This window comes from the organism of the source record quoted next, unplaced genomic scaffold (assembly GCF_019419815.1).
Source record: "Pyrus x bretschneideri cultivar Hongxiangsu unplaced genomic scaffold, Pyrus_bretschneideri_v1 Contig3, whole genome shotgun sequence".
NCBI classification, from domain to species: Eukaryota; Viridiplantae; Streptophyta; class Magnoliopsida; order Rosales; family Rosaceae; genus Pyrus; species Pyrus x bretschneideri.
Window position 1 is genome coordinate 10063913 of NW_025999612.1, and position 20043 is coordinate 10083955.

The 20043-nt window shown below is 36.9% G+C and overlaps 2 protein-coding genes across 2 annotated transcripts; one reads left to right on the plus strand and one right to left on the minus strand.

The window, feature by feature from the left end:
* The first annotated feature begins 6090 nt into the window (after positions 1–6090).
* On the plus strand, positions 6091–8124 carry LOC125479815. Its single transcript, XM_048589855.1, has 3 exons — positions 6091–6558; positions 6851–7020; positions 7667–8124. The coding sequence occupies exons 1-3, from the start codon at positions 6099–6101 to the stop codon at positions 7766–7768; spliced, it is 732 nt and encodes a 243-aa protein (XP_048445812.1). The 5' UTR covers positions 6091–6098; the 3' UTR covers positions 7769–8124.
* Positions 8125–11613: 3489 nt separating this feature from the next.
* Positions 11614–14408, minus strand: LOC125479818 (LIM domain-containing protein WLIM1-like). Its single transcript, XM_048589860.1, has 5 exons — positions 14060–14408; positions 13217–13313; positions 13078–13112; positions 12852–12935; positions 11614–12091 (listed from the first exon to the last, which is right to left on the minus strand). Exons 1-5 carry the CDS (start codon positions 14195–14197, stop codon positions 11879–11881), a joined length of 567 nt encoding a protein of 188 aa, XP_048445817.1. The 5' UTR covers positions 14198–14408; the 3' UTR covers positions 11614–11878.
* Between the last annotated feature and the right edge of the window lie 5635 nt (positions 14409–20043).

Below are 20043 nucleotides of genomic sequence, written 5' to 3' on the forward strand. Positions count from 1 at the left end.
TGTTCCTATCCACGATCAACCCACTTCAATTCATGAAAAGGGAGAGGAAGTCGATTGCAATCCATTCGTTTTTGGCATGGATAACATAAGCATATCAAGGGATTGAAGTAAAAATTATCTAGTTACAGCTGTTATATTTTCGTTTTAAATGAGAGAAAGAAGTGAGGAATCATTTTTTCGACTTTGACTTTCCCAGTCCAGTTGTTACTTTTCTTTCTTTGTGTGTGTATATGTATATATTATATATATGGATTTGGTTTGGTTTGGTTATAATATGTTGATCAGTATCTTTCATATAATGTTTACGATCTAGGACACAGAAGAACCAACTTGATGAAAATTTTGCATTAGTATGAGATTTAACTAAGATTAAAGCTAAGCAATAATCTTAGTTTGTTAATTATGAGAGATTAAGATCTAGTTACAAGAGTCAAAGTTGTATGATGCTGAATGATTACTGTTTCTCCCCTCCAATTGCACCTATACTAATGTGGGTTTTCCCAGGTAGATGTCGAAGTTTTAATGAATTTCTTGCTGGATTTGCAAGCTTTTACCACTAAATATATGCTTGTTAATCATAATCAGAATACCTCCTCTTGTCATGTGTAGTATTTCAAGATTTTGAAATGTACAATTTGTCACGTGATATCATCTTGATTTCACATGAGATTGGCCAAGCATGTGCACAAATGTAAAACAAGAAAGTGCAAAGAGTAATTTACACCAATAACCGATTTTTATATATTTCCTACTGCTATGGACTTGAATATGTGTAAAAATCTAGGCATTGCATTCGATTATCATAAAATAGTCAAAATATGTGTACAAATCTAGCCATTGCAATTTGATATATATTAACTAAGGGGCAGTTATGTGACATCGCTCTTTTTACACAAGTTTTTGTGAGGTCTACTTAATATGTATTTCAATGATCAAAATTGTTTATTTTTTAGATTTTCTTTCAAAGATCATGTCTACCAAAAATCACCTAAATTTGAAACTATATATGACCGTTGAATTAAGGCTTCAGGTTCCTTTGTATAACCACATTCGTCAATTTCCTTCCGTACAAATGAAAATGTATTAATAGTTTTGGATTTGTTTAATTTTTTGTAAGGATAATCTTTGAATGACGTTTTAAAAGATAGACATCTGGATTGTTAAAATATATTAGGAAGTGGACTCCACAATAATAGATGTAAAAAATTGTATAAAAAAAATAGTGTCAAGAATATGCCCCCATTAATTAATACTGATGTGAAGCCAAATTAGCAAAAATTTTAGTGATAAAACACTTATTTTTATATTTCCGTTGTCACATCCCAGTCTCGGCTCTGCCGTAGCACGATATTGTCTGCTTTGGGCCCTGGCCACGCCCTCATGGTTTTTGTTTATGGAAACTCACGCGAGAACTTCTCAATGGGTCACCCATCCTGGAATTGCTCTTGCCTGAACTCGCTTAACTTCGGAGTTCCAATAAAATCCGAAGCCTAGTGAATTCCCAAAAGGCCTTGTGCTATAAGGATGAGAGTACATATAAAGCATAGAGGATCATTTCCCCTGGACGATGTGGGATCTAATATCCGTTCTTATAACTTCCTTCCGAGAAACAAAAACATTATCTTGCGTAAAAATTATTTGCAACTAAAAATAATATTAATTTAAAATAATATAGGATTTTGGTGATTAATTTGTAAGACTAAAGTTGATACAAAAATCATTTTTAAGGCAGAATCGGAGACACCATATCAATTGCTAGCCATATTTCAGAGACAGAAAAATCAGATAGAGTGGTGGTTCCACTTTTCCTTGATCTTGTAGTATGACTATTGTTTGCTCCTATCAACAACCGAGCATGGAACCTTACAGTGGTCCCGACCCCATTGCAATATCATGGCAATTGGTCAAGCATGGCGAGGTATTTTGAAACACAATTATTTCCCCTAAGCAATCATATGACACAGTGGTTACCTCTAAATCCTAAAAGCTTCAAATAATGCTTGTCAAAATCTTATTAGAAAATAATGAAGAGAACGAATGCATTGTATTACATGCTATTTCTAGATGAAAAATGTTAGGGAGATCATATTTAGTAGATCATATAATGTGACGGATGATGGTTGGATACCTTCTTAATGATTTAAACAAAAAACCCAACCATTAACTACCACATCATATGGTCTTAGATGGTCTCTTAGCATCATCCCTTTGAGGCTCGTTCTTGAAATGTTTAAAGTTTGAATTTTTAATAATGTTTTATTGGAAATGAAAGTGTCTCGGAGTCTCTTCCTAAGTTTTGATCCCTCCTTACTATTGATATAAAAACAAGAGGTATTGATCAATCTGTAAAAATGACATGTTTATGTACTTAAAAATAGTTGAAATAAATATTCCAACTATTTCGGTTTCTGATATTTTCTATGTTTACTTTCTCTACGTTTACTAACACACGTGAAACTAAGACATTTCCAGCATTACAAATTCTTAATTTATACTTGGGGAATATACATTATCTTAAGAATTTTTATCATATAACAATGTATGACATACACTAAACTCCACGATAAATACTGAGATGTATAGTTATATGTTAGGATTTACCTACTCGAGTTCTTTATCGCCACTCTTTCTGACTTCCCTAGTTTAAGCAAATAAACATGGCAGAAGATGAGCATGCGCAGGAGATTGTTTTTCTAATCTGAAGATGTTGCTTTGGTTGGCCGCCATGGAAAGAAAATAAAAAAAGCAGAAGCAGAAAGCCAGAAGCCAGAGCTTTGGCTACCACTTAAGGGAAGTCCTTTTGTAACGTAAACGGTAAATCACAGCGACCGAAGCCCCGATCCGCTCACATGCATGCGACACGTACTTATGTCACGTGTCTAAAGCTGAGACTTGTCAAACTGTGAATCCAAATAACATGGGATCGTAAGATTGTCTTCCATCCAAACTCCTCCCTTCTCTCTTCCGTCCTTTATCATTTTTCTCTTTGTCTTTCTCTCTTTATAAAGACACAAGATGTTAACGTTACTTAATCGTGATCATTTAAATAAGAAGAGAGAGAAAAAGAGAGGTTAATCGGAGGAGAGGGAATCCTAGCTCTTTCAGCAGCATGACCTATGGGGCCACACCACCTCCCTCAGAGAAACCGCAAAGCTTCTTCACGTTTTTATCCAGGTTTTGTACGAAACCCTAAAAACTGAAACTGGAAACAGTTCTCACGCTTTGTTCTTCTTCTCTTTTGGTCGCGTTTGATGGGCAATGCGAAACAAAACGGCAGCGTCCTGGTCCGGTGGTCTAATGGCTTCTGGTACAGTGTCACGCTAGGCATGAGGGCGTGCAATAATGGAATATAATAAAATGAATTATTATTATTATTGTTTGATGCTCTTTGATATTCATGGGGTCTTTTTCATTTGTGGTCCTATAGAATTATATTAATTTATATGGGGCATGCTATTGGTAGCTTTTAAATTTGTCAATACGTTTTCGAATTGAAAAGTCACAATGTTGGTAGGTCTTAGTTTTCTGATGGAACCATATGTGGATTGCAATTTAAGGCCTTCGTTATGAAGTAAAGATTTAACGGTAAAAAATAAAAATAAAATGGAAAAATATATATTCAGTTATTGAGGAAGAAAAATTCGATGTGAATGTTCTCTTGACCATTAGGTGACCAAATGAATAGTCAGTTACTTTTGAATTTGATATTAAGGTATAAGAGTACATGTTTACTTAACATAATTGTGAGAAGAGGGAATTGGAAAATGTAGAAATATGAGAGGTAAGATAGTATCCCTACTACCTAGTTGATATAATTCATTTTTTAAAAGGAGACCAATTGGTGGTTTCGTCACGTCAGTCCATTTTTCAGGGACTGGAAAAACCCACAGAGGCATTTCAACCTCTTCTTGGCCACCATCTTTCACCGGTGAAAAGAATCAAACTCAAGACGTGTCGTGTGGAATACGAGCCTAGTATTTGTCCGCAACCACTGGGTCATCCCGTGGTGGTTATAGTTGATATAATTCTTGATTTTTGGTATTTGATTACAAATTTTAAAATGTAAACTCAATTTTTTTTTTTTCAATTCAATATGCGTTTACATGTGAGAAAGTTAAGAAGTGAAATAATTTTCATAGTCATAGTTTAATAAATGCAAGAAACTCGAAAGTCAAAATGATTCTAATTCGTATTTGCTGTAAGCAAACATGGTCTAAAATAATATCTTTTTATTCTTCATCGCTAAGACCACCTCCAATGGTGGGCTAAATGCTAAATTACCCCCCAAATTCGCCCCCCCCCCCCAAAAAAAACCATCTCCAACCCATGCTAAAACATTGGGCTAAATGCCAAATGTTAAAGTTGGGCCAGATACCCCCCAGAATTCCCCCCCCCCGGCGGCGCGACTGGACTCGCTGGCCATTGGGCCAGTCTCGGCCCGTTCACGCTCCAACGTGCCCCACGTGGATCGCATGCAATCCGTTCCGACAGGGTGGGCCCCGCTGTCAGCGGCTTGTTGGCCACCCAGACCACCTCTAACGGCTACATTTTCAATCCAATGGCTGCTTTTCAAGGACCGTTGGTTGATCAAACGGTCCATATTCAAATTTGATTTTTTAAAATATGTTATTTTAAAATACATTGAATCCAACAGCTGAGATCAAATATAATCAAATCTAATAGTAAAAAAAAAAAAGATCTAACGGCCCAAATTTAAATCTAACGGCTAAAATAATTTTAAAAAAATTATTTAACTCAAAATTCACCCAAAAACTCTATAAATACCTATGTATTTGTTCAAACATCCACACAAAACTCAAATTTCTCTTACAATTCTTCCAATTTATCTTTCTACCATTTCTTTCCATTTCCAAATTGTTCAACATGGCAAGAGAGCATATTAGAGGTCGTAATTGGACTTGTGAGGAAGATGTTGCTCTATACTTGGCATGAGTTTCTGTTAGCGAAGATGGTGCGCAGTTGGCACTAATCAAAATAAGGTTTGTGGGATAAAATCATTGCAAAGTTTCAAGAAAACTGCAATGGCGGCCGGTGGGATGGTGTTGAACGGTTGGTGAATTGAAAATTTGGTGTTGAAAGGTTGGTGAATTGAAAGTTAGCCCAGGGTTGAAAGATTGGTAAAAATTGAAGGCTTGCTTTGTGGAAAATTTAGTGATTTTTCAATATTTATCGGAATTTAAATTTTTTTAGATTAAAATGTTCATAAAATTAATATACGATTGTCTACATATTAATTTTTTTTAAAAATTTAATTTAAGAAAAAAAATAGTCTAAGTTCATTCTTTAATAATCCCGGGCTAAAATTTTAGGCCTAGAACGGTTGGAGTAGAAAAGTTGTTTATGGGCTAAAAGCTAAATTTTTTGGGCTAAAATATTTGGCTTTTAGACCAACCATTGGAGATGGTCTAAGACGCGAGAGCATATGAAATCGTTTTTATAATCTAGCTCTAATATCATCCTAAAATGTAAATATATAGAGCAAAACCAATAATGTAGTGAAACGAGATTTGGGAAGTGAGAATCAAACTTTCAATTAATGTTATTAACGTAAGCATAATATTCTTTGGTTGAAAAAGGAACTAAAACATAATATTCTAAGCCTCGACACAAATCGATCCTCATGAACAAAAATATAATATTTAGTTTTTGCATGACTATTTCATTCTCGGCTTGAACAATAAAAATCTAGTAGTGTAGATAATTTTTATGCAATCTAGTAGCATCGATAATACCTAGGAATTTTTTTGACTGTTGCGTGCATTTTTATCAACACAGACGCGTGGGAGAAACATAATGTTGTGATGCTGTTCTTTCATCTGGTGAAGTGGCAGTAACGCCCAAACGTTAGACGACTTGTCGCAGTTGTTAAGCATCTAATTGTTTTTTCAAAGCATCTATTAAGCAACCACCCTCGTAGGGTCCAAACTTCTCTTTTGTCCAGCCACCCAATTACATATCTCCACGTCATAGAAAATTGGACCTAAATCACTAAACTAACCCTATTCAGACCTTAATTATCTTTTGGACCTTAATTACAGAAGTAATATAAGCAAGGATATGCAAGGGATGGTAAGTGGATGTTGGTGGGTGGCTATAAAGAGCTTGTTGTAGAGCTCAAACCACCTCCTCTTTCCCCTATCTTCCCTTCCCTTTTCTTCAACTTCACTCTAGAGAGAGAGAGAGAGAGAGAGAGAGAGAGAGAGGAACGAGAGGGAGAAATGGGAAATTGTCAGGCAATTGATGCAGCAACACTGGTAGTACAACACCCAAGTGGGAAGGAAGAGAAGTTCTATGGGGAAGTGAGTGCAAGTGAGATCATGAAGATGAACCCTGGCCACTATGTTGCTCTTCTCATCTCCACCACCTTGTGTCCCTCCAATCCTACCACTGACACTGGTGGTGACCAGAAAGACAAGAATTCGAATCCAAACGACAACAAGAATACCGCTTCTTCGGTTCGAGTGACGCGCATAAAGCTCCTCAGGCCAACCGAATCTCTTGTTCTTGGCAAAGTTTACAGGCTCATCGCCACTCAAGGTTTGCACTTTTGCTCAATTTCCGTAATGATATTCTAAACTATTCTAATCAACGGGACGGCCTTGACCAACTAAGCCGGCAACTGAGGATTGGTTATGGTTGTGGTTATGATACACTGTCCTTACCAACTAGAGCTGAGGGTGACAAATTTCCGTAACCCTTAGTTAAAGTGGCACGCTGTCATAACCAACTAGCTTACTTCAAATTCCCGCACTTTTTTAGGTTTAATCTTCTTATTTTTGTACTCACTTATCCTTTTTAATTGTGAGTTTAATTAAATCTGGGTTTTTAGAAGTGATGAAGGGATTGTGGGCAAAGAAACAAGGGAAGGTGAAGAGAAATAACAATCATCATGTGGAAGGAGAGCAGCAGCCACAAGTAGAGAGGGTGATGAGAGAGAAGCAATTTCTGACATCAGGCAGAAGATCTGAGACTTCTGAGCTGCTGGAGAAGGACGTCCAGGTAATTAAAATTTGATTTAACAAATTTATCTCCTTGATTATTAATTAGGTCCGTACATCTAATCCCTCTGTCACATTTCGAATAGATTCTCTTTCACAATTGGTGAATCTCTTAATCAACTAGGAGTTGAACACAAAACTTCAAGTTTAGGGTCAAACGCTCTTAATTACTAAACTTAAGCCCCTTCCTTTTAACGGAAGTCGAACACAAAATCTCAGATTTAGAGTTAACGCTCGTAAGCACTGAACTGCAAGCTCCTTCCTTTTGAGCTGACCTTTGATTGTGCTTGAAGTGGTCAATCTCATTTTGTTGATTAATCATGTTTTTAGTAAAAAAAATAATTATTTAGACAAGTTCATAACCAAAGAAGATTCCTTGATTTGTTATATCAGCATAAAATCGGGAAAGAGCATTGAGTTTTCCTCCTGTAACGGCCTAAATCATTAAGTAGATGAATAAATAAACAAAATTATAAAATGCTTTGAAACTTCCTTCAGTACTGTGCTAAATGGATAAACAAATATAATCAATAAATAATTGAAAGAACCAATAAATAAATAAATATTAATTTGGATTAGTTGTGCTGTTAATATACTGATTAAGTGAAAACCACTATCTAATTAATCATGTCAAACATTTTCAACAGGTGCATAACAAACGTGAGAGAGGAGGATACCGACAAAGAACAGCAGCAACATCAAGAACGTGGCAGCCCTCATTACACAGCATCTCAGAGGCTGCAAGTTGAGATATCAATTTCTCCTAATCTTCCCACATGACGCGTAAGCGACTCAGCGGAGGAGTAGTGGATCAATCAGTACTCCACCTGCAGAAGATGAAGATCAAAGCTCCCCCTGATGTGCAGCATGAGGAGTTCTTTTGATTTGAAAAACCAGTAGGGCACGTTTAAGAGTGCAGGTAGAAAGGGGTGGTCTTCAGGTGAAGGGATTTGGGTTAAGTTGTGTACAGAAAGGGGTGGAATGTCTAGAATTAATTAGTGAAGAGATTTGTTTTTTTTTAATGAAAGTTTAGTTCAAGAAGAAAATTGCTTTGGTTTGATTTGGTTAATTAATAGTTGTCCAATAAATTTAGTTTACTAGCTCACGAATCATACCTTGCAGATTGCTTTTGAACCAGAATATATAATGGCCAACGGTTCAGAATTTGTTCATATCAAGATTTAAGAGAAAAATTTTAGTGTAACGGATCACTAATCTTGTCTCACTCATTATATCGCATCGCATTTAATGAGCGAGATAAGGTGATGGAGGTTCATCCCATTACAAGTAAGAATATTTCTCGAATTAAAAGCAGTGGTATGATGAGTGAGATTGAATGACGCGACTTTATGAGCGAGAGATAGAGTGATGGAGATTTATCCTTCATTACATGTAAGAATTAATCTCCTCCAAATCAGGCTACGTTTAAGTTTCAGACAACTACCAAATTGTTGTACAAAATTTCAGATAAAGAATTTTGATTCTACGAAAGCTGCTATATATGTCAAGAAGAGATGGAAAAAGTAAAAATTTTATCATATCCTGCTGCATGCACACAGCCATCATAGTCAGGCTGCAGATCTAGGGATAGTGTAATTATATCCATGTCCCTTATGTTTCATATAATTACCCGAAAGCTTACTTATTCCTGGACCAGGTGTACACGTCCTCCATACCTCTACGTTATATCTCACTTCTCACGTGATTCACATAAAGAGCAAAATAAAATATTGTACTTTTTTTCACGTAACTTAAGTAAGGAATGAAATAAAAACATGTCACATCGTATATAACACGCGACAAATATATATACTTTGTCACAAGTGAGTCATACTCCCTAATTATACTAAAATTAAGATGTTTAAAGGGAAGAAATATCTCAGCATCCAACTGCAGAAAATATTCTCAATCAGCAAAACAAAACAACAGTAAGCTGCTAGCTATATAAGGTTGCAAAGTTAGCTTTAATCATCAAAAGCCCGTACTTTTTGACATCTTCTAACCAATGCAAACGCAAACGCAAAGGTAAAAAGGAAACTTCCCAACAAAACAACATCATTGATTTGATTCCTCATCTTTTTGCCATTCGTTGTATCAGAGCAAGACAGACCAAAAATAACAAAGCAAAAGACGGCTTTTCGCTTTTCCTTTTTATTTTTATTTTTTTTTAAATTTATTTGCTCCAGATCGTTCACACGAAGAGCTTTTGAAGTAGGACAAGACAATTGCAAACAGCTCACACGAGGCTGCTTTTGCTTAGGCATGCAACTTACCCTCTCAGTTGATTATTTATGCATTTTTTAATTATTCTGGGGTCCTCAGATTATTCCATGAAATAAGTGAAATCCCACTTCTGATGTGGGACAGACTTCATGCGTTTGCCATTGTTGCCCACTTCCTCAATATGCCATGCATATTGTTGGGTTGCTTAATCTAGGCTATCCCTTTTTCTCTTAGGTTGCATCTGTTCCTAATTTATCAGGAATATTGTTGGGTTGCTTAATCTAGGCTATCCCCTTTTTGAACAGATGCAAGCGGTTTTCGTAACCAACCCTTTAAAGAACACTCAAGGATGGAGCCACTAAGTTTTTTTGATGAAAATAAAAGTTGAATATGCTGGTGGCATTAGCAAGGTGTATCACTAGTTTACTTGCTTTTTACATTAGCATTAACTCTTTAATAGCTACTGCCAAAGTTGAAAGAGCATTTGATCTTGAAATTTCTGAAGAATTGAATAAGAAATCAGATGGGAGATCAATGTATGAATGATAACATGATTATATATTTTTATATAAAAAACAGAGATATTTGATGGTAATGGTAATGAAGTTGTAATGCAATGCTTTCAAAACATGAAAATGCGTCGAGAGATATTGTAATATGTTGTATGAAAAATCTTATAGATAAGTATTTTGTTTTGTAAATTCTTTAACTTCTTAATTTGTGACAACGTTGTTTGAAAATGCTCCTATCCAAACAAATCTATGACTTCTTCCCTGAGAAGAACACTTTGAGTTCTTTCTAAATATACCTTAATTACTTCTCACTATCTCCTTTAGTTTTAGCTGCTTCCAGTTACTTCATTTCAAAGAGACTTAATCTACAATTATTTTTTATTTTTTCAAAATGGTTGCAGAGATACTTTTCGTTATATATAAGACGGAGTGAGAGAGAACCCTCTGGGGCATTCCTCTTTCTTGCGAAACCAGCATGCACTAGCATAGGAGCAGGTTCTCCAAACATTTAATTTGTGTGCGTACCAAGGAAAAATTGACTTTTTGGGGGAAAAAGGGGGGCAAGCCCATGACAATCAACAAAAGTTGTTGGCCTAGAGGGTCATCACAAACTGTTTGAGGAGAAATTTATCATTATGATTGGAATACGAGTGGTATATCACGTATTTTTATATAAGTGGTTGAAAATTTTAATATTTAAGTTGTTAACTTTTAAACACATATGCCTCACCATTTGTACAGTGACACGTGATGTACCATCCCGTGTTCCGATCACACTAAAAAATCTCTCATGTTTGAGGCCTGTCTTTTGTTTAGGAAGATCTCTCCAATAACACCATCAATTTAGGAAATTCACAAAATTAACTGAGAAACGATAATTACACATTGTCTTCTCGTTTCAATTTAATGGAAAAAAATAACGAAAAATGCGCAGGAGGAAAAAAAAGTGTGTGGTTATCATTTTTCAACCAATAATAATAGCTTATTGATGTGTTAGTTGTATGATATCCTGACTATACGAGACTATTTGTTATTAGTATATTGGGGGAACATCGACAATATCCACATCATATGTAGATGATCTTCATACAAATTACAGTGATACTGTTTTCTACTATAATGATGCTATTTGAAAATATTCCTACTATAATAGTGTAATTGAGAGAGATTTTTCAATGTGTAGTGACCATGCCCAGTCACCAAGTGTCATAATACGAGTGGTTGAAAATATTTTTTTTCTAATATCAAATCACTTGTATTATGACACTTGTGTACAGGAAGTTCCGGCACACTGAATTTTTTTCCGTTATTTGAGATGATATGTAAGATGTATATCCAATTGAATTAGAATAAGTGCTGAATAAACCCTTCAATAGTGTTTGGTAATGACAACAAAATGAGACGTTCGATTTTTAAGTTGTAGCAAGGATATGTTTAAAGAGGCATCATCATCAACTATCAATTCCGAGGGTCTGGCTGCCCAAAATTCCACACTTCAAATAATTCTTGCATTTAGTGTTCTTTTTCAAAATACAAGCAATAATCTAGTTTAAACTAATTTAAATTGTGAGAGTAAGTTTTGAAATTTTGAACTCGGATGTATAGGAGAAAGCACATCCGCTCTATCCAATATGCACGTCTGCAATATTTAGTTTTCAATCAATTTTTCAAGTCTTCGCTGTTTGGAACTGAAGAAACGAACCAGCCCTTTATGCAGAATACAAATACATGGCTCCTATTGGCAAATCCATCAACTTCTACATTGAAGAAGGATGTATATATATACCAAGAAATTTAAGATGAGGTGACAGAAAGTTGGATTTCTTAGGCAAGGATGAGGATGAAAGATATACCATGTATAAGAAACAAAGGCCAATCGCTATTCTATTCGAAAACTATGCATTAACTTGCAGTATATCATCCATTCAAACTCAAACTCAAACTCAAAAATTTGCAACAATGCAGCAATACAAATTTGTGTACCCGAAAGTGCAACACATTACATAGAAATAGAAAAAAACAGAACGCGAATAGATCTTCTTGTACATGCTACAAGTCAGACTCTTCCTCAGAATCTCCGCTGTGAGAGTGATCAGTCTCAATGTGAAAGTTTTGATAGAATTACTAAGCCTCTGCGTCTGTATTCTCAGTCACCTCTTTAACTTCGTCATGCTTGCTAAGCTGGCTGAAGTTTCCCTTCTCCTTGAAGAGTTGGCTATGGTGATGCCTGCAGTAAAGACGATGCTCATGAGCTACATAGTTTGATGGACTGATCACACAGCCTCCATGACTGCACCTGAAGCAAGGTTTATGGTATGATGTGCCGTCAACAGCCACCTGGAACACGAAGTAAGCAGGTTATAGAATGCAGGATTCTACAATGTCACAGGGACGGAGCCAGAAATTTTTTCTAGCGGGGGCAACCAAAAACAACTAAGAAAACCTTATTATAGTATGGTTATACGCAATATGATATTAAGGATGGTTTCAAATGATAATGTATCACAATTCCAATGTTACAAAAATTTAATATAGTAGTGGAAAGTGGCAAAGTGATGAGAAAAATATAAGTACATGATAGGCGAGAGAGGGTTTTTTCGGTTTGAATGACAGAACAAGAGCACTATTGCTCATATAATATTTGATATGGAGTATAAGTAGAATGAATAAATGTATGTTGGATATTAGATACATATATTTTCTTCAAATATAACCAGTGTATATTATATAATTGTAGTCTGCAACTAAACAAACGAATTACTTGAGTGGGGGCATCTGCCTTCAGTGAGCCTTCATTGGCTCTGTCCATGAGAATGAATGAATGTATGTTGGATGTTAGATACATATATTTTCTTTAAAGATAACCCGTGTATATTATATAATTGTAGTCTGCAACTAAACAAACGAATTACTTGAGTGGGGGCATCTGCCCCCAGTGAGCCTTCATTGACTCCGTCCATGCAATGTCACACCGTCTATATATTAATAATGCATATTAACATCGGCAATTGTTTCTATGGGAAAGGGACAGATCCAATAGAGCTGACATATAGTTTGGATTGAGGAAGCTCATCAATATGTTGAAATAGAAATCTACCTTTTCGATGGGGTAAACTGTTTTCTGGCAAGCAACACACTTGTCTTGAGTACCAGCAAATAAGTTCGAAACTTTACTGTTGGTCTGTGTACTGGAAATAGTTAGCGTAAGTATAAAAACTTCTACAAAGAAGGGTTAAATCCCATAAATAAATTACTTTTTTTCAATTAACTTGGAAAATTCTATGAAGGAAAACGCAAAAGAGTTAGCAAGTGAAGGCAGTTACCTGATCGGATCTTTCTCGAACAGTTTTTGGTATACCTAGAAAACAATAATAGGGAGAAAACATAATCCAACATTACAAATTAGCCAGAAGTTATAAGCATACGAAAATATGTGTTAAGACAAGTTGAGCAGCTTATCACCTTCAAAACTTTTATCCAAGCTGCCAGTCATCTTAAATAGCTGATCAAAGTGAGGCTTGCAATATAAAACACCCTCAAAAGAGGAATAGTTACTGAGCTGCACAGACAGAAGTAAATAAGGATAAACGTATCAGACATATCGTAAATATCACACCTACAACAAGAGAAACAGAGTTAAACTTTTCCATTTTTAAAAGATCAAGCATTCACACAGAATTCAATGTGACAAGCAGGTGCCTTGTTTCTGAAAAACATTAACTCGATTTCAAAAACTCCGTTTTTGGGAACCTATATGACAATTCGGAAACCTAGAAGACATCATGGATTCATGGTTGGCAATCTAGTAAGCACATTGCTACCAACATTCAATGCTAAGGTGAAAATTGCAGAATAGTTGTTTCCCTTAGCTTGATACTCAATACCTTCTGTGTTTTGAACAAGTATTTCGGCCTTACAGTTACGAAATATTGGCTTGATTACAATTATGAACAAGTTCTTGATCAAGTTTAATTTGGAGGGTAAAATTGATACTGGGGTGAATTACCATATCAAACTCAAAATTCAAAATCAATCTTACTTTCTACCAACAGAGAAAGCACTTTCTCAAATGTGTAGAATTTAGGAAAAAGCACTTCAAGAACAGAGTCAATGCAGGTAAATTTCAGATGAATCAAATGTAGAGATCTCAATCCTTAACACAGCATTGCAAGACACAAAATTACAATTCAATCCCCAATGGATCTATGCCCACATCCAAAGATCAGTCAATTGCTTGTGCTAACCAGCACTCTAAGCAGCTAAATAGCTTCTTTTATTTATCAAACAAGTCCATCGTATATATACCTTGAGGGTGCCCTTGCAGTGGTGGCATCTGAAGCAAGCCTTGTGGTAGACTTTGTTGTCAGCAGTGAGCTGATCAACCAAGTAGACTGTCTTCTCACACGCTTTGCACTTCTGGGTCGTCCCTGCAAATGTTGCCATCCCCCCCTCCACCCCAAAAAAAAAAACACACCCAATAATCTTCTCTTCCCACCACCAATCCAAATTTCAAAATTCTCTCTCAAGACACAAACTTTTTCAGACCCACTGCCCAAAAACCTTCCTTTTCTCTCTCTCCTCTCACCTTCTCTCTCTTTCAGTTTTTGAGTCCAAGGTTTACAGCTCAGACATATACACAGGAAAAATGTGGAAATGGCTTGTGATGGTGATGGCTTTATATTTTTGAACTTGGGCCAATCATATATTTGGTAGCTGGACACTCTGAGGGGTAGTTTGGTAAATATCCATCTAAGGTTATGATGAATTTGGCTCCACCAAACCAAATTCCAAGCAAACTGACCTTTTGTCCTCATTTGGGACACGTGTCCTTCTGTCGGGTGTGGAAAACAATAATTTAGCACACAGATTCGATTCTCGACCATATCCCGGTCTCTCTGTCGTAACTCGCGCGCCTAATTTACATGCAAGATCAAAGTGATTTTGTTCCTTTTTAGCCAAAGCATTGGTGAGATTTTTTCTTCTTGACAAAAAAAAAAAAAAAAAACTAACAAACAAACAAAAGAAGGTGAAGGAGATCCGTCGATTGAGGTCTCCGTCGATCCTGCTTTGCTTTTTTCGTAATTGGGATCCTTCAAGAGAGTCATTTAAGGAGATCCGTCAAGTTTTACTTGATTTGGTTTCGGTTCCGGTTTCGGTTTGTATTGTTTATTCTTTGACTTGGATTTTTCTGCATTTGGTACTAGTTAGGAACTTAGGTGGATACAAAATTCTAGATTTGAAATTTTTGGCATTTTGGTTTTAGTTAGGAACAAGGGAAAAAAGAGAACAAAAGTAGAAAGAGGTTGACCAGCGATGATCAACATGCGTCTAACATGGACAAAATCGGGATTTTCCCACCCTAAACACCATAGAGAAGAACAACATGAGGAAAAAGCAAGGGGCAAAAACGTCCACGCACTGGTCATCCACAGTGACCGCCCGAACTGGGTTTTAGTATATATGATTTGTACAGTTAGGAATTTCTGCATTTTGGTTCTAGATTTGAGATTTTCTGCCTTCTGAAATTTTGTATTAGGTTTTTCAATTGGATCAGGAAATGGACTCGTGGACCCGTTGGAACCATCCCTTTTCAAACGGTCCGCTTCCATTTTTTAAAATGTGACTACTAGCCCCGCCTCACCCCGTCCAAACGGTTATAGTCCAGTTCCACTAAATTTGGACCCGGCTTGGCCTGTGCCCCCTAGTATGAATAGTTTTCAGATTTTTTTTTTCTTCTCACAAATCAAACTCAAATAAAAGGGACCAAATTATGAGAACTAAGTAGAAGTTCAGATGTTATAGAACAAGAAATGACAGAATGGGTCCAAACAAGTGGCTAGTGCCATAAACTGCTATGGTATATATTTCTTCCCACTCAACCATCTGAAGTCGTTTCGTACTTTAAAAGGTGGTTAGCCTATTTGTATTGGTACAGAAACCAGATGAAAAATTTGTCTTCTCGATTTGGATTTGAGATTTCTTTAAATATCGGAAAGTGACGCCATATTAAGTGCTGGTTGATTAGTGAAGATATGATGCAAAAAAAAAAAAAGAAAGATGAATAACCAAACCATAGACAACTCCATAACATCGAAAAGTAAAAGCCAAACTAATATTTTTTTTCTGTTACACAATCTATAGATGGATATTTCTTTGTATAAGAAGTATACAACAAAAACGAAAACCATCGCTTGGACACATACTGGCAATGGGTGGAATGCTGCAGCCAGTTGCCTAAGCTCATACTTAGGGGGCCACTTCTGAAGAACCCTCTTGCTTGATTTTCTGCAGCAAAACAAGAAATGCTCAGGAAACCTTATGGGCTCCAAAAACCAAAGAATCAATTTGAATGTAGTGATGGCAAAATTGGTTTTACAATCTCACTAGGGAAATTGTTATTAACAGTCCAAAAAGGTCATCTGACACACCTCCCTCCTTTATTTTTGTAACTAGTGACGAGAACAGATGTTAAATATTCAGCGTACACCTCAGTACCAACCATCGTAATCTGTAAACTTGAGGCTTCTCACTGTGTGTTGGTTTTATCTCCAGAAGATGAAGTTAAAAAACAGCGTCCAAAATGACTCAAAACCAAAATGTATTTATGTGATCGGTATAACTGCAGTTTCCTATCCATCAATACGTTATAACAGCAGTTTAACAAAGCCAACAGAAGTAGAATCTGGCACTGTTATATAGGAATGCCTATCATCATAAGGAGTAAGGCTTCCATGAAAGTTTATACATGTAGAGAGGTGCAAGATAGATTAAGGGTTATTGTGCCAATTCACACATTAAAAAAAAAAAAATAGAACAGTTCAGCTAAAGTGTGATAGGCATGAGATGCTAGAGACTGCAATGGGTAGGGAATTAACCTGAGATACACATAATCCCTCACCACAAACTCCATTTCAGTCATATGCTTGTTGGCATGCACTCTCATCCTGTTTTGTGCCAATTCCAAGTTAGTTTTTAACATTGCAAGTAATCTGTCTCTCTCTAGTAAACCTTGCTACACTGTTTTCAATTTAGCTGAGCACTTCTCATAAGCTGTCACATGAGGTGGTGAATACCCATACACTAACTCAAATGGTGTGAACCTTGCAAAAGTGTGATAGGAAGTGTTGTAATTCCACTCAGCCCAAACTAAGAACTGTACCCATTTTTTAAGCTGGTTTCCTGCAAAACATCTCAGGTAGGTTTCAAGACACCTGTTTACAACCTCAGTCTGACCATCACTCTGTGGGTGATAACCCGAACTCATACAAAGCTTAGACCCTTGTAGCTTGAAGAATTCATTCCAAAAAGTACTGAGAAATATTGGATCCCTGTCACTGACAATGGTAGATGGCATCACATGCAGTTTAAACACATTCTCTACAAACAATTCAGCTTGGTAGTATATGGATGTGCTAATGACAGGAGTAAGTCTATCAACCACAACCATAATAACAGATTTACCATGACACATAGGCAATCCCACTATAAAATTCAAACCGACATCAGTCCAAATTTGTTGAGGGATAGGTAATGGTTGAAGCAAACCTGGTGGAGCAAGGCTCTCATATTTGTTTTGTTGGCATGTGTTGCACTTAGAGATAAAGTTCTTGATATCTCTCTTTAGACAAAGCCAGTAGAATCCATTTCTAACCCTGTGATAAATTTTCAGTACACCCTGATGCCCAGCAGCTGGAGTAGAGTGGTGCTCCTCCAAGATTTTTTGTCTCCAAGATGAGTTAGAACTGATAACAATCCTGTTTTTGTATTTCAGAAGGCCATTGTCCAACTTGTAATGTGACTGACCCAACTCAATAGTAGGATTAGAGCTTAGGTCCTCCAACTCCTTAAGTTTGTTCTCGATCCACTCATCTTGCTCATTCTCTCTTCTCAATTCATCTAACCAGCCAAAGCAAGGGTAAGAAATGGAGGAGCAACCCATATTAGACAATTCTGATTCATTCACATCACTAGAACCATGAACCGTTGAGAGTGCATCTGCCACCACATTGTCACATCCCTTCTTATACTGGATTTCATAATCAAATCCTAGTAATTTGGTTACCCACTTTTGTTGGAATGGAGTATTTACCAGCTGATTGAGAAAATACTTTAAGCTGCAATGGTCAGTTTTAATCAGAAAGTGTCTTCCTTGCAGGTAACTTTTCCCTTTCATAGGTTGAGAGTGCCTGATTCTTGGGACCTAGAGCCTGACTAGTGAAAGCTATAGGTTTTCCTTGCTGTTGGAAGACTGCCCTTATGCCATTGCTTGAGGCATCACATTCCAACTCGAATGATAATGCAAAGTTGGGAAGAGCAAGGACCTGTGGGGAGGATGTGGCACTTTTGAGAGTTTGGAAAGCTTCATCAGCTTTGGGAGACCATTGGAACCCATCTGTTTTAGTTAGAAGGTACAATGGTTGGCAGATTTTGCCATAACCTGGAACAAATTTCCTATAATACCCAGTAAGCCCTAAGAACCCCCTTAATGACTTCACTGTAGTGGGCACTGGCCAATCTACAATGGCCTGATTCTTAGAAGAGTCAGCCTCAACCACATCCCTTGAAACTATATGGCCCAAGTACTTAATCCTATTCTGCCCAAAAACACAGTTCTGTTTTTTGACATATAACTGATGCTCATCTAATACCCCAAATGCAGCGGACAGGTGAGATAGGTGGTCTTGCCAAGTTTGACTATACACTAGGATGTCATAAAAAAAGACAATAATGAACTTTCTCAGGTAGGGTTTAAAAATGTCATTCATGAGGTTCTGGAAGGTGGCAAGTGCATTGGTGAGTCCAAATGGCATAACTAAGAATTCATAATGGCCTTCATGGGTGAGTCCAAAAGGCTGTTTTTGCAATGTATGCAAAGTGCATGAGGATTTGGTGGTACCCGGACCTCAAGTTTAGTTTAGAAAAGAACTTAGAATTTAACTCATCAAGAAGATCATCAATGAGATGTATAGGATATTTATCTTTGATGGTTATATAATTTAACTCTCTATAATCCATACAAAGCCTCCAAGATCCCTCTTTCTTTTTCACCAAGAGTACAGGACAAGAAAATGGACTATGGCTAGGTCTAATGAACCCTAAGTCCAACAGTTCTTGCACAACTTTCTCTATCTCTATCTTTTGGAGGGGTCCATAGTGATAGGGCCTAATGTTTGTGGGTTTAGCATCAGATAGCAAGGCTATTGTATGGTCATGAGCTCTTGGGGGTGGTACTTGGGGTGAGACAAAGATCTGCACAAGTTTTCCCAATAGTTCCTGTAATTCAGCAAGCTGGTTCGATTTCAAATCACATGTCTCTATTTTGGAGTGCTCCATAGAGTAGAGAAACAACCCCAAATTAGAGCTCAAAATGTCCCTATCAAGCTATTGCAAAGAGATTTCTTGAATCAGAGGTTGGACTCTCTAATTGTGGAAGAGTTTGTGCTGAGTATTGCCTTTAGAGAATTCTAAAGTCATGAGATGAAAGTCCCAGAGCACATGACTGATAGAGGAAAGCCACTGGACCCCTAGAACTATATCACAACCCCCCAGAGGCAAGGACAATAGATCAACCCTGCACTCATACCTGCCAATCGACAGTTGAGCATCCTTATTGCACCCAGAACTGTTTACTTTACCCCTATCAGCAATCACCTCAAATTGCTTAATGGGATGTGACTGCCAACCAAAATTTTTAAACAACCGAGAATCAACAAAGTTGTGTGTGTTACCTGAGTAAAGAAGAATGGTAACAGATTGGCCATTAACTAGTTCATCAACCTTCATAGTGTGCACATTCTGCTTAGCAAGTGTGTCATAGTATGCACATTCACTAAATGACATTATGCTGTAATTCGGGTTGGCATTCCCCAATAGGTTCTATGGTGAGGTCATCCTCAGGGTGAACAAGATCAAGCATAAGAAGTTGGCCTTTAGTGCATTTGTGTCCCCTATTCCATTTCTCATCACAAAACTAGCACTCTTCCTTCTCATGTTTTCTGTGTATTTCTTCTGGGCTAAGTTTCTTCATGGGCAAGGGATGTGATATGGCAATAGCTGATTTTTTTTTTGTTTTGGAGGGGGGGGGGGTGTTTTGGGTTTTGATGTTTGGGGTATATGGAGGTTTAGGTGGAATGGTAGGCTTACTGTAAGCTCCCTTCATATCACAAAATTTAGCATCGAATTGGAGTGCAAAAGCCATAGATTCATGAACATTAGGAGGGCACAAGAGTTTAACATCATATTTAAGCTCTTTCTTTAAGCCACCAATAAAACAACTCTTAAGCAAAATA

What these genes read in the sequence shown, in the direction of transcription:
- LOC125479815 (XM_048589855.1), top strand. Translation starts at nt 6,099, where the DNA reads ATGTTGGTGGGTGGCTATAAAGAGCTTGTTGTAGAGCTCAAACCACCT. An exon ending in CAGGCTCATCGCCACTCAAG is followed by an intron (nt 6,559 to 6,850) that starts GTTTGCACTTTT and finishes CTGGGTTTTTAG; the next exon opens with AAGTGATGAAGGGATTGTGG. An exon ending in TGCTGGAGAAGGACGTCCAG is followed by an intron (nt 7,021 to 7,666) that starts GTAATTAAAATT and finishes CATTTTCAACAG; the next exon opens with GTGCATAACAAACGTGAGAG.
- LOC125479818 (XM_048589860.1), bottom strand. Translation starts at nt 14,197, where the DNA reads ATGGCAACATTTGCAGGGACGACCCAGAAGTGCAAAGCGTGTGAGAAG. An exon ending in CTTGGATAAAAGTTTTGAAG is followed by an intron (nt 13,113 to 13,216) that starts GTGATAAGCTGC and finishes ATTGTTTTCTAG; the next exon opens with GTATACCAAAAACTGTTCGA. An exon ending in CAGTTTACCCCATCGAAAAG is followed by an intron (nt 12,092 to 12,851) that starts GTAGATTTCTAT and finishes TTCGTGTTCCAG; the next exon opens with GTGGCTGTTGACGGCACATC.